The sequence below is a fragment of the Bradysia coprophila genome, assembly GCF_014529535.1.
Source record: "Bradysia coprophila strain Holo2 chromosome X unlocalized genomic scaffold, BU_Bcop_v1 contig_12, whole genome shotgun sequence".
Classification (NCBI taxonomy): Eukaryota; Metazoa; Arthropoda; class Insecta; order Diptera; family Sciaridae; genus Bradysia; species Bradysia coprophila.
The window spans coordinates 311,098-326,554 of NW_023503293.1; the positions used below are offsets into that span (position 1 = coordinate 311,098).

General features: G+C 34.5%; 1 protein-coding gene across 3 annotated transcripts; it reads left to right on the top strand.

Moving 5' to 3' along the window:
- The first annotated feature begins 872 nt into the window (after positions 1-872).
- Positions 873-12,484, top strand: LOC119067486 (acyl-CoA Delta(11) desaturase-like). 3 transcript variants are annotated; one of them, XM_037170491.1, is made up of 9 exons: positions 873-882; positions 5,616-5,676; positions 10,731-10,841; positions 10,907-11,066; positions 11,134-11,317; positions 11,386-11,538; positions 11,609-11,791; positions 11,852-12,231; positions 12,295-12,484. In XM_037170491.1, the coding sequence occupies exons 3-9, from the start codon at positions 10,767-10,769 to the stop codon at positions 12,360-12,362; spliced, it is 1,203 nt and encodes a 400-aa protein (XP_037026386.1). In that variant the 5' UTR covers positions 873-882; positions 5,616-5,676; positions 10,731-10,766; the 3' UTR covers positions 12,363-12,484. The 3 variants fall into 3 exon arrangements, with proteins under 3 accessions (XP_037026386.1, XP_037026385.1, XP_037026387.1); XM_037170490.1 differs by lacking the exon at positions 873-882 and having other exon boundaries at positions 5,544-5,676; XM_037170492.1 differs by lacking the exons at positions 873-882; positions 5,616-5,676 and adding an exon at positions 10,182-10,244.
- Positions 12,485-15,457: the final 2,973 nt, after the last annotated feature.

The following is a 15,457-nucleotide window of genomic DNA, read 5'->3' on the forward strand; positions in this document are numbered from 1 at the left end:
ATGAGATGACTTATAAAGGAACTAAGGCGTTCTTAGCAAAAAAATAGGGGAATAAGGACGGATTTACTATAATTCATAAAAATATCGAAGCTAACTGCAGTATACATAATGAAAAAATAAATAAAAATCTTTCAGGGTGCGATCCTGGCGAAGCAAGTTTATACTCGTCGAAAATACAGTAGATTACAACCTTGTTTGGTCAAATAAATTTTTTTAAATGTGTGAGGTCGTAAACCATTTAAACTTATAATTAAAATGTAAATGATCATGAATAAATTGTTCGTAAAATATTTAAACTTAAATTCTCAACAAATGTTCCCGTTACACGTCAAATGATGCCCATTTCCTCAACCATTCAACCAAGAATGTTTGTGCTGAAAATTGTGAATACTTTGTGAATTGTCGTATTTTTCTAACTTATTTTATTGATCAATTTCACTAGTTTTGTTTGCCTCTGTTGTCGAAGTTAGGTTTCTTTATGTTATTTGTTAGGTCTCTTGATAGGAGTTAGGGTCGACAACAGTATCTTACAATAAAAGTGAAATTGATGGATAAAACTTTGTTGAATTGGTATTAAGACAATACGGTGCTAATTATCAAAGATGTGGAAAAACGAGTGGAAAAACGTGTGACTGACTGAATTGTTGACTAAAATCGAACCGTGAATAAAATAAGAACAATTCACCGTGCCTCTTACTTTATTTACGCACCAAATGATAAATGATAATAAATAATTTAAAAAAAAAATCAGTTGAATTGCTGTGCATAAAAACATCTTTTCGTGTTCTTGAAAGTGTAGCTATAAGCTGAAAATAATGATAAATGAAAAAGTTGTGAAACGGTAGTACAACTAATAAGTAAGACGGTATCGAATTTTCAAATGTGATTTATAAGTCCTACGTCGGGCATACAACCGTTTTACAACTTTAACCAATTCGTTGTATAACCGTCTTACAACCAATTCGTTACTAGAATCTTACAACTTTCGCAACTGGGCAAAAACCGTTGCACAACCGGTATTGCAACGTTGTAGCAACGTTGCGACAACTAATTAGTTATTTTGGGTTATCTTCAAATAATTTATAATCGCGGTGTAATAACAGTTGCACAACCGAATTTTAACCGTTGAATGCTACTTGGGAATTTGGATATCTTTGATCTCTTATCATTTACCCCCGGGGGTGAGGGAGTAGTGTCTACTTGATTTCTTGGTCTTTTCACATCTCCACTGTTCTTTGTGCTGCTGGGCTCAGCAACATTCGGATTTTGCTTGTTACTATCCACTATAGAATTTTATTAATTTAATGAAACAAAATGAATAACTGCTCGTAAGCAAAATTGTAAAAACCGCTGTATGTTGCACTATTGTTGTAGAGGTAAATTAAAAGTCGACCGCACCGGACAAAAGTGTAACTGTTGTTGTTGTTTCATTATCATTTCGTGTACAATCGTTCTTTGAATGTTTTGTTTCATTGCAAAAAAAAATTTGATTCGAGATTTTTTCTTTCCGAAGCAAAATCGTCTTACTTTCTCGGTTAATGTGAGTGCATATTTGTCATACAATTCTTGTACACGGTGAACAAATGATATTTTAGATTTGAGACGATTCTCGGTACATTTATAGTTCTTCCAAATACTGTTTGGTGTCCTCAAAATTCGTTCATAAGTTTTCAATGATGCAATTTCACGTGAATAACTAAGTGGTGTAATCCCAGTGAACATTTCCATCGACAAAATTGGTGTTGATTTGGTACCACCAGTAATGATTCTTAATGCTTTGTTTTGAATTGTGTCTAATTTCTTACAATTTGATTTGCTAGCGCATATTAATAGTTCTTCTCCGAAACGTAGTACTGGCAAAATATATGCATTGTATGTCAGTTTTAGTGTATCCATCGACGCTCCCCAAGTTGTACCAGTGAGTCGTTTTAATATCTTTAGACGATTTTCTGCTTTTTCACACACTTCATTAATATGTGAGCGGAACGTGAGTCTTTGATCCGAGGGATTCCTTTGAATTTCGACTAACCGAAATCGGTGCTATTTTTTCCGGGACTTTTTTATACCCAATTTTTCAACTTTCTACCACTTCCAACCAGCCATGTATGGAAGATCAAAAATATCTAAGACTGGTTTTGGGGCCTAGGCACCAAGGCCTAACTAGGCATATATAAAAAAGTCCCGGAATAAATAGCGCCGATTTCGGTCAGTCGAAATTCAAAAGAATCCCTCTCCAGGATTACACCCAAATAGCGTTGAGAAGTTGTTTCTTTGACATCGATGAATGTACAAACCAGGTATGAGGTTTTTGAGAGGTGAGTTTGTTTATATGAAATCGCTATTTCCTCCGCTCCATACAAAGTTTAACATTCGACCATAGCCTGTGTTGACGTTCATTGGAACCAACTTCATATGGTGACGCGAAGTTAGTTCACATGAAAATAAGCCGCAGAGAATGAAGTACTATGAAAAAAATGTGGCACCTCTTCAGGCCAACTCACTTGTTCCATTGCAGACATAGGTTGAATTGTACTAACTTTCATAAATCTAGTTGTGCCACCGCCTTCGTGAGCATAATGCGTCTTGTTAATAAATATTACATTTTGTTACTGTGACTAGGTCACTAGGCCACTAGGTTCCACATTTGACAAATACAAAAATATATTCAGAGGACACACCTGCTACAATAACGGTCATTTCCTTTATTTACGATCTTAAACTTACGAAAAATTAGAAAACCTTAGATACCTTTATTTATTTTAGCTTTAAAATTCCAATAAATGAATTAAGACTCTAAATAGTAAGCAAAGAGAATTAAGACAAGGTTCATGAGGACAAGGTAAATGTGTGTGATAACAGTAATAAAACCATAGTGGAACTCTCTGCTTAAGTCCATACTATAGACATTATAGAAAGGAGAAGAGATTTGTCTGTTTAAATCGTGAATAAAACATACAGTTCCTACTTGGTGGCCAAATTTTTGGTGGCCTTATGGCGTGAAATATCAGGAAAACATGTATAAATTGTTGTATATTTAACGTTTATGGCAATGAATGCATGCATTTACGATCTCAGCGAAAACTTTGGGACCGACCTTTTTAAGTGATTTTTTGGTATAAGACCCTGACTTACGGTCTAGGGAATAAAATACGTATTGCAAGCGAGAACTAATGCCGACTTTTGTCGTCATTTAAGATACCACATGTGTGTGCCATACTCGACATTATTTGGTTGACTCGACAACGGCGGTCTGTATTTCATATATTTTATCGAAGAATTACAGACCTGAAATTCCTAAAAACTTTTGTTACCTGCCCCATGCGAAAGGTGACCATTACATAGAAGTTTACCACCTGCGAAAATGATCCATTACATATGGACTATTTTTGGATTTTTTTTAGCCTCGTACGAAGTACGAAGGGGCTTATAGGATTACGATGCCGTGTGTAATTGATGGAATTCGAAGCAGACGGTATGGGCAAAGTGTTTGCCTATGTTCATAGATGACGAATCCGCAATAAAAATTTGGTCCGTCTGTCCGTCTGTCCGTCTGTCCGTCACGTCGATATCTTGAGTAAATCAAATCCGATTTCAAAATTTTTTTTTTCCCTGAAAGATAGTCAAAATAGTGAGGCTAAGTTCGAAGATGGGCATATTCGGGTCGGCCCTTCGTGAGTTAGGGCCACCTAAGTGATTTAAGGTCTTTTGGTGATATTTATGGCAAAATAAACGATGGAAATGTAAATGACACGGCAAATGATAGGTATTGTCAATACCAATCCAGGAAAAAATCGGGTGAGTGGACCGTGAGTTAGGGCCTTAGAAGTGAAAAGCTACTAGGGCCCTATGTGTATTTTACATAGAACTCAAGTAAATTTATTCCGTTTTTCGTAATTTTTGTTTCATTTGGAAGGTAATCGAACGCCAAATAGAAAGTTGTTGAAAAAAAATTAAATTTGGGTCCTCGGACTAAGGCCGCTACTAGGGCCCTATGTGTATTTTACATACAACTCGAGTAAATTTCATCCGTTTTTCGTAATTTTTGTTTCATTTGAAAGATAATCGAACACCGAATAGAATGTTGTTGAAAAAAAAAATTAAATTTGGGTCCTTGGACTAAGGCCGTTACTAGGGCCCTATGTGTATTTTACATATAACTCGAGCAAATTTCATCCGTTTTTCGTAATTTTTGTTTCATTTGGAAGGTAATCAAAGGCCGAATAGAATGTTGTTGAAAAAAAATTAAATTTGGGTCCTCGGACTAAGGCCGTTACTAGGGCCCTATGTGTATTTTACATACAACTCGAGTAAATTTCATCCGTTTTTCGTATTTTTTGTTTCATTTGGAAGGTAATCAAAGGCCGAATAGAATGTAGTTGAAAAAAAAATAAATTTGGATCCTCGGACTGAGGCCGATACTAGGCCTATGTGTATTTATACTCAATAAATTAAAATTTTAGGGCTATTTGAAAGTTTTGTTTTATTTGAAAGGAACGTCGTACGGGGCTTCGTAATTGCGCTATGCGCAATTTCTAAGATGTACACAGACACAGACGCACTAGGGTCACGTACGCAATAGATGTACGGGTTTGTACGGGGCTCAGTCGCAGCAAACGCTCCGACTGTTCTGATGGCTCGTTTTTACATTTTCCTATGTAGAAATTAACTTTCACGTGTTACAGGCAGTAAACCAGAACACATTGGATACTGCTACGTTTACCTCATTACTTCGGAGTCAACTTTGTGATACTCGCCAACTAACTCGTGTGTTTTTTTAGCAGCTTGATTCAGAAACTTTTTTTCGAAAAGTGTTAGTTATATAACGTTTTCATGTGTCGGGCCGAAAATGAGGACAATTTTTTGTCTCTGATTTTCTGCCCTTTGCTCATTTCGTTCAGCCTACAACTCGCGAAATTGCCTAAATCGTCCAAGACACATACGTAAACAACTAGTACACTTTTGAGTTTGCTTTTATCACGAAATTATTACCTCATGTAATGAATTACTTTCGCAGCATCCAATGTAACCTACTATTTCTATCTTACACTAGTCGTCGAAGAAGAGAATTAGAAAATTTGTAACCGTAACTGATCAAACCGATAAAATGGCACAGAGTTAAGGTATATTTCAATTTCTATATTTCCGAGCTTGGGGGACACTTCTTAAGAAAAACTAGCATCACAGACGGAAATTGCAAAACGATTCAACGATTTTAAACTTGTCGCTCAGTACATCCTTTTAGTCTAATGTGCAATCATTAATCATTATATTAAGTAATTGAATAAATTAAGTTTTTTTTAATTTAAAATTTTACAAGAAATAAATTATCATCCGAATTAGTAATATAATTTCTCGTGCCAATTAATTTCTATCATGGCATTAATTGTAGTCGATACAATACCTTTAGCAGACACATACACAAACAATATAAATTCCCAAATTTTAACTTTCATAAATCTCTGAAGAAACGCCTAAACGTAAAACGAAAATTTAAAAAAATCTTTACATAGTTAATGCTTGTGGTTCAGATGAACCGCCAGTACAGTGTGACCTGTTGTTTGATCAGCACATCATAAGATTCGAAATAAAGATTTAGTGTAACTTTTTTAACCGAGAAATAATTTTTGAATAAGTAAATTTTCGTATCGAATGCGCAGATTTACCAGTGATTTACAGGTGAAAATTATGAATTTTTGCCTTTTTTATGCTTGAAATCGTTCCAAATCCTTACGGTCAAACGGTTAAATAACTTTAATTCAGAAACTGTTTATCAAATTTGTATTCTTAAAATCGTGTGACAGCATTCACAGTTTATCTACGAAGCAAAGGACAATGATTTTGATTTTTCGATGATTTTAAATATTTCTTGTTCTGAAAGATCCTTTAACTTTAACTCACGGCGACAAAAATTTGAGTAATAGTACCTTACTTTACCTCAAGTTTTTTATTTAAATACCTTACTTGGCTATGGGGCAAATGATTGAAATGGTACTTCTTGTGTGTTTACCGACCTTGGGAATACTTGACAATAATGGGACAAATGATAGAAATGGTTCACAAATTTCACAGAAGAATTACCATTTCCATCATTTGCATTGGTGCTTTGGTCGTTACACATCTCCTACAGCGATGTGATGAATTTTCAAATATGTTTTATGCAACTCGAGATCATAATGTTCGAAAACTGCGAACTTTAGATCCCTCTGTTGCATGAAACGTGGGTGCCAAAGTTACTGCCTGACAATTGGACGAATGGTTAAAATGGTACTAAATGTGTGAAATTTACCGATTGAGGCATAACAGTGTTTTTTTTTTAAATTGGTCCCATTGGTAAGGAATATACTATTTTGTGGATATATCGGTGCTATTTCGAGGGTATGAGATGTAGTTGTGGTATGAACCACATTTCTGGGATATCAAAAACTCATTCTTTTTTTTCTTGGCACGTTAAGGCCAGGTTAAGGAGCCTTACGTCCCCTTGCAAACATTTAGGATGTAAGTTCCTTAACTTGACCTTAATGAAAAACTTGAATTTTATTATTACCGAAGAAAAGTGAAAAGTCAAGGTTTTGTGTGAATATTTGTTGGGCCGAGGCGAAGCCCACATCAATAATAAAACTCTAAAGTGCATTTTCATTCTCGAGTTATTATGGTACATTTTACATGTTTTCGACTCCTTCAGCTTTTAAGGCCATATTTTCATATGCTAATTGACTGGACTATTGTGTGCATAACTACATAATCTCTCACAAGGAATTTAAGTAGAATTTTAATTCTTTGATCTCTCAGAACATTGTGACATGATTATTAATCATACATTTACCAGAGGTTTATTCTATTGAAATATTTGCTTAAAGTCTAACGATGATTTTGTTTATTTTCTCAAATTATCTTGAGTATCAGTTCATGAGTTTTTTTTTCTTGAAAATACGCTCTGGTGTTGTTAATCCATTTATTTGCGGGATTTCATTGATTAATTGAAATATATTTTTTTAAATTACCTTTGTAAAGTTCACCACATTCCTCAACGAAAAGTGATAGTTCCAAGATGGTAAATATGCGTTACAAATTCGATTTATATACAATCTGTCTTGCCTAATGTATTAGATAATCTTATTTGTTTTATGTACTTTTTGACCTAATGAAGAAATTTGCTTACAAAAGCTACAATATCCAGCCTTACGATTTCTTTTTGAAAATCTGTAAAATAATCACCAGCTCAATAAACGTGGGCTCATTGAGTAGTTATGGTTTGAAGTAAAAGTTTTTTCCTCTCCACAATTGTCAACAAATGTTCCATTAAATAATTTTTTGTCACAACAAAGACGTTTTTGTTTGTTCAACGAATATTCGGTGCACGCATGAAGTATTAAGTGATGTGTTCATTAATCACGATGAGCTTGTCAATGTAATGGAAAATGAGCAATAATGACGTAAACAAATGAGGATGACTTAAATATTTGTCTTACATTAACAACCCAATTAGCGTCTAATAAATTTGAAGGTCGTTACGAATATGTATAAACCTCGTTGACTTGTCAGTAAACAAAATTTGCATTGAAATTTCATATTGTGAGAATTTCCAATTCGTTTAAGATCATGATTTAGAGCTTTTGATAAGAAATTTTTTCTAAGATTGAGATGAAGACATTTTTGGAAGTCCTTTTGTGTTGACAATCTTTAGAGGAACTTTTTGTTTTGACAGAATTGTCAGATGTTCAGGGTCTTTATAGCCTTTATAATGGTTCGGGGAGCAAAAATAGATGACCCGTATTTTCTTTTAGAATTTGAAAACCATTTTTGGGGTGGGAAAACGTTGGAAGTTCAATTAAACTTCTAACATTTTTATCGACCCCACGACCCCAAAGTATTTTTTAAAATTCAAAAAAATACGGGTCATCTATTTTTTCCCTCTGAACCATTTAGGCTATTAAGACCCTGAACAATTCTTTAAATTCTTTGTTATTACAAAATGTTTGCCGTGTTTTCCTTTCATGCCACATCTAGTAAACAAATCTAGATTTTTTTCTTCAAAAATTTGAGATATCATTATCATATCATACATGTCAAGCAATAGCAAATTTTGCTGAATCATTGTTAAAGATACAGCTGATTAGACAATTATTTATTTAATTCGTCTAATAACGACGCTGGGTGAGTAGTCCGAGTATATTCTGTCATCAATGCATGTACCAAGAGTAACCTTACTACCTTTATCAAGGTGGTAAAAATGCAACGTAGCCTCTGCATTTGACATGTAAAATTAGAAATTAGTCAACAGTGTATGATTCTACAAGGAATAAGGTGGTATTTTGACACCGCCAAAACGAAGTTTGCTTGCTATAGAGGGTATTGCATTTCCCAAATTCCCATACACCAAGGAAGCTCTGTAGCAACAACATACACATTTTTAACAAAATTTGTAGGCCTAGCAAATTTCGTTAAATTAGAAGTGGCTTAATACAGTGTAACGAAAAGCAAGCGGACTGTGCCCGGTCTTAGGTCTCCTAATGTTGTAAACAAGGTGTATGTGGTTGCTAGAGAGCTGCGTTGCATACACCCAATGGTTCGCGTCATTCTTTCATGAACTCCGTGTTGTGAACATTTTTTTATCTGCCAACGTTTTCGTCGTTTGAAAAAACATAATTGCAACAATAACAAGTCTGGGTATGTTAGGCGGTCATGATTCGAATTCAATCTTTTTTTTTGCTTAAACCATTCACTAGGTAAATCAATCATTCTATCAAATTGATGTCGAAAGCATTTAATAAAAAAATGAAATTCATTAAAGTTTAAATAAAAATAGGTACCTGCATGCATCGGCCTTTCGTCCGTTACATGCAACGTATATAAGGACGAATAATGTAGCAAAATTATCTAGCTCTTGACAACAAATTAGTAGTTTTCCTTTCACTTTTTGCTTATCATTGGACCTCATTTTTTAAGATTTTTTTTTAATTTCTGTAATTCGCTATAATTACTCGAGAAATTAACGAAAATTGAATAAAATGTCGCAAAAAGAGCAACTGTGCGATTTTGCCAATGCTGCCCTTTTCAAATTGCTGATCTTCAGCTTCTTTGCGTATTCTTCAGCGGTCTCGATCCATCTTGGGAGGGTTGTCTTGTTTAACATAATTCATTTTTAAGATACGTCAATCATCAATTCATCAACTTGACTTTGTCAAGCTCAACACTATTTGCACGTAAAAAAATCCATTTTTTTCAACAGAATTAATCAAGTGAGGCATCATAGGAAAGCAGTGAAGACATAAGTCAAGATAACAGTCTGTTTCCAGGTTTTTATTTCAGTTCGTTGAACGTTTAGCCTCTTACATACGGCAAACCAGTATTATTATCTGGTCTATTACCTACATCGATCAACGTTTTTTAATCTATTGATTTCGAATCTTGTACTTCAATTTTTTTACGTGTTACGGCATGTTTCATTTTCATTTACATTGCCTAATCACGTAAAGCATTTTACTTACGAGGTTCCAAGTTATTATTTGACAAGTGGGGAATACAGCTCTCCCCTTCGGGTCGGGCTGTATCACCCCACTTATCAAATACACAACTTGGAGCCTCGGAAGTAATATACTATTAACATGTAGTTTACTATATAAAGGACCTCATTACCTAGAGTTTGTCATTATTTTTGTTGTTGTTATCGACAACAGATGGAACAGCCGCATGTGACAGATTGTTTAAAACGTTTAAATGGATATTTTGCAGATATGTAATTTATTATTCAGATTTATCGTGTGTTAATGTTAAAATGGAAATTTTGGAAATTATCTTAAAAATATGATTTGATAAAAAACTTTAAAATTAACCGGTTATTATTAATCTCTGTCGTAAAATATTTGATTAAATCTTTACATATAGGTAAGGTTTACGGCAATACTGTGTGTTCTTAACTTAAAAGGTTTACAAACATCGAAAGCGTGTTGCTGTCGGCTTTTTCTTGCCGAAAACACGTTTTTGAAAAACAAAAAATTGTGAGGTCCATTAGATAATGGTGGTAATAAGTAAATCAATAGTACTGTCGGGTTTTCGCAACCACGTTTAATGTAAATATCTAAATTACGATTGTTGAAATTCTGATCACTAATTTAATTAAAAACTCGGTTTTCGAAACAAACTTGGTAAGTTTCATTTCGTCAACAGTCTGCATAGAGTGTTAATTGGAAAATATAATGTGCTATTCTAAACATCGTGCTGTCTTCTAGACGGATCTGGCTCTGGTTATTGCTTAGTTCCGGAGTCATTATCGTTATTTAATTTGAACAGTTTTCCGTTAATTGATTCTAATTTTCATTGAATTTTTTTCCCGATACCTACAGGGTCCAATACAACATTAATTTGTTGTGAGTTGACACATGGTTTTTGGTATTTTAATAGTGCAGGGGGGCAATAAATGTCCATAAATACCGTAAAACTGCAAACAGAGGATTTAGGCACAACCCGAGATAATTTTTCATCTAAAAAATTCTTGAAAATGGTACCTCAGGGTAATGTGGGTTTCAGTTTTCAATAAAAATAAAGTTTAAAATAGCCACACCATATTCGTTATTGACCGTTGTGACTGATATTCACATTCATATTCATTCGACCGATTTCCTTAAATCGATTTTAAGTCCCTCTCATAATGGCAATTCAAGTTCCTGCTCTTAAAACGGTGATTCAAGTTCATTTGAAGATAACATTTTTTTTTGTTCTTTTCTAAAAAGGTATACGCTGAATTAATGCAGATAATATAAAGAAATATGGCTCCAAATCAGCACGGTACGGTTGTCGAAGATGATGTAAACGTTGTGAAACGACCAAAGACAGATTTTCTGGTAATAGACATAGACAACCTTGAATCCCATCGCCAATTTAATGATTTTTTTTTCGTTTAAATTAGCGAGATTATCCAAATGCTGATCCATACGACACAAAACCAGGTGAAAAGCCGTATAAATTGGAAATTGTCTGGCAAAATGTGCTATTGTTTGCTTACTTACATTATGTCTGTGTAGCTGCAATTGCTTACTACCCCGTTAGTGGCTTGGTAATCTTTTTCGGTATATAAATAGACTCTAATTGTTACTACTACTTGTCTCTTAACTGAATAATGTCTCCCACACCAAGGATTCATGTATGGATTCATAAGTTCCTATGGAATTTCGGCTGGTGCTCACCGGTATTGGGCACATAAATGCTACAAAGTTAAACGTCCATTGTACTACATTTTATTGTTTTTACAAACAACTGCCCTTCAAAATTGCGTCATTGAATGGGTCCGTGACCACAGAGTCCATCATAAATATTCTGAGTAAGTTTAGTATTTGACATGTCTACCTTTTTCTACGGAAACTGCAAAATCAGCCTAATGTCTCGTAGCACAAACGCTGATCCACATAATGCCAGCCGGGGTTTCTTCTTTTCACACATGGGTTGGTTAATGTGTAAGAAACATCCTGATGTCGTGAAATATGGCAAACGTATCGACATGACTGATCTAACATCCGATCCTGTGCTTCAGTTCCAGAAAAAGTACGTCGTTGAACGATGATGATCTTATCGAACACTTTTTATATATAAAAACAATTTGTGTCATCTGAAGGTATTACGTACCGCTGGTGTTGTTCTGTACATTTGCCTTACCCATTACACTAACCATGCACATTTTTGGCACACCTTTCTGGACCGCATTTCATTGGCACGTTTTTCGTTATGTGGTGTCGTTGCACATTACTTGGAGCATCAATTCTGTGAGTCACATATGGGGCAGCAAGCCGTTCGAAAAGTTAGTTCGATAAGGAAACGTACGGTGTAGAACATAATGCAAATGCGTTTATTTTCACAGAGATATTAAGCCTACCGACACATTTGCTATCGGATTTATGGCCTTTGGTGAAGGCTGGCACAATTACCATCATGTCTATCCATTCGATTATAAAGTTTCTGAACTTCCGCACTACTGGTGCAATTTTACCATTCCATTCATTGATTTTTTCGCATGGATTGGTTGGGCCTACGATCTAAAAACCGTATCCGACGACATGATAAGACGACGCGTTTTACGTACCGGTGACGGCAGTCATAGATACTCGAAAGAAGCGGCTAAGCACAAAACGACAAACGAATTACTGGCATCTTACAATAACAACAATGTTGATAGTGAAGAAGATGCAGAACGGCTCAGACAGAATGTTGCCCGGATTAGAGATCACTATTGGGGTTGGGGTATGTAAATTGAACGTTAGTCGGCTTACAATTGGATACAGTTCTTTTCGGTTTTTATTTCAGGCGACAATGACATGCTAGAGGAAGATATAAACGATATCAGAACAGTGAATCCGAAAACTTGCGACTAAATGTTACGTGTGGTTGTGTTGCAATGGTATACATATAATTTTTTCTATTCTTTTCTGATTCAAAAGGTCACACGGGTTATGTGTAATGATTTAGAAGAAAATAATAATAAAAAAAAATCTTCTAAAAGTCTTGTGTAATATACGCGAAATCGGTACACCATCATGTTACGTGTCATAAGTTGATTGAAGGCTGAGATTGTCTACATCACAATACACTACACATGTTTAAGTCGCTGGCGAACATAAAAGAAATTTTAAATAGCAACAGTTGGGATGTGGTGGTATGTGACATGACATTTTAACAGGTGAAGTTACCAACAGGTAGATTTTCAATCCACTTATGGTTTTTTTAGTACTCATTACCGAGATAACATAACGATAAGTCGTTACAATTCAGGTATATAAAAGAAAACTTAAAAAAAAAATCTGATGGCATCGGAATCATGAAGCGTAAAGGGAAAATTAAAATCATATGCAATGTCGGCTAATTAAATTTGAATCTTAAATTTTTTTATGTGCAAATTTTACTTGAAGGTTTATTTTCATTGGCAATTTTGTCATTAGCACCATTTTTCAGAAAAATTAAATCGGGTGAAAGTTAAAACAATAACATTGGATATGGCTGAAAGAAAAGTGTCATGATCGTTTGTCTGTTAAAATTAATCTCGATTTTTGGTTAAACGTTTGAATGTAAGTACTCGGTATGGAATCTAATACAAAATAAATTAAAACAAAAAAAAAATCGTTAGATGATGGTGTTATGTAAGGTGACTTTTAAGATTATCTTCCACATGGAATCAATGTATGTAATGAAACTAACGTTACAATTACAGAGAAAGTAGTCGAGTTCGAATTTCGGTTCGTGCTTAATTAACCGACCAAAACTAAAAAAAAAACGGTTTGGGTATGAAGTTAGTTTAGTTGAAAAAGCACTATGATGCAAGCGCCAACTAGGTTTGGAAAATTTTTTATGACGATTTCAACTTAACAAAAACAATTTTTCATACCTAGGACTCGCCTTCGGCTCTGTCTGGAAACCTCTCACACGCTAAAAAAGACTTTTAGTCCAAGGTACGAAATGTACTATCGTTTTCAAGTTGACTTTTCAAACAACATGCCTGTCTGAATGGTCAAGATTTGTGTTTCACCCGCCTTCGTAAGTGTCTTAACCTGTTCTTTCAGAACCTTGCTATGATGCACCCACATTTTGTAGGGTGAACAAATTCATCGAAAATTCTTCATAGAATTTCCTACGAGTCAGCCATTTTTGAGCGTGTAAGTAAATTTTCGGAATTGCGAGAAAAATATTATAATTTTTCATGAAATTTCGACTTTGAAACTTCATTTCTCACGAACTTTTTTTTTTCGTTTTTAAGTGGTTCTGGATACCTTGGGGTGAGAATGAGGGAAAAATAATTACGTAGATGCCATTGGCAGGCCATTTCACCTGCAAATAGTCTTTGTAAAAGGAAAAATGCTATTGGCAGTAGCCTCCGTAAAAGGGAAAACACTATTCCCAGGCAAGTTCGCCTGCCAATAGCATCTTTACTAATAATTTGGCAGGCGCCTGCGAATAGTCACTACGATATAATTATTCAAGAAAAATTTTGAAAACCCGGGTTTTGGTAAAACAACGAAAAAATGCTTGCACCTAACATCACTTTTTTCGGCTTTTTACGAATAACTCGAGATTTTCGATCGAAATTTTTGGGCACCCCTTCCACAAATGTTGGCCCTGGGATACTCTACATAACCCAATCTTTCAATTTGTGATTACCCAAAAATAAAAATATTCCCATACATTGTGGACGTTAACACCCGCACTATAACGTTGAATGCAGGAGAAAGATGACCAGAATGAATGAATTACATAATTCTCAATTGTTGACCCGCGCCCGTGACACTGATATTTAAATTCCTCAAAATCTTCAAGTTTATCATATTCACTCGGTCATTGACTGTGGTCAAGTGTTTATTTGAGAAAAGTTTAGCTACACACTTCATTCAAAATACATCATTCAGACGACGATGACCTCGAGACCAACAAAAAGTTGACCAGTTATGCAGATCTTCGTATTGGATCATCACTAGGTTTGTTGCGTTGTGTCCTCTTCGTCGTCTAAAATTTATTAAAAACCAAAGTAAAATTTCTTCAGTCTATTTCTACTGCTTTGCTCACATAAAATTAGCAAAATCAGAAAAACCAAGAAGAACAGCTTAAACCAAAGCACCTAGCAGGGTCATAGAGGATTTTACACGTCAAATAGAGTAGTTTTTTTGATACCAATAATACCATTAGCAGCCTTAATGGTAATTTTGCAATGACATTACGAAAAAAAAGGTATGGAAATATTCGCATACTTCGATTAAAGTACTACTTTATTATTTTCTATTACCCTGCTAGGTGCTTTGCTTAAATACGAAAGTGGGATTTTTTACAAGTGTAGAACAGTATAAATTTCATCCAATCTTTTGAGATGATTTCTAAATGAATTTTTTTTGGGTGATAAAAGATATTGGACATTTATCCACACATGTTCGATAATTCATTCGATTTATAAAATATCGATTATTTGGTGGAATCGATTATCGATAGTTTTGAAATTTGGATAATCGGAATTATCGATAATCAAATAAACATCGATTATTGTTGATAACAAAAGTACAGATTACATATATTTTTCAAGTTGCAAAACGAAAGTTAGATCTCGTAAGCGCTAATGGTTGTGCGCCCGTTGATGGCAGGTCATTTTCGATGTGTTTTTCTTTATCCCTTAGTTAAAAACCGATTATTCAATAGAATCGATAATTATCGCTAGATATCGATTATCGATAAATCAATCGATTGATATTGTATCTACATTTGGAAATTTTATCATCTGATGATGATATTTTTTAGGGAACATCCGCCATTCGCACTAATTTCATTTTTAATTAAAAAATATTTCTAAGTTCACTAAAGTTCACTTTTGTTACAAAATTTTATTGTTACGCTGTGTCGGTTTATTTCAACAGTTCTATGACAAAAAAGAAGTGATACATGACAGTGATAAATAGTTATTTGTTCACCGAGGGGAAACAAAAGTTGGAAATTT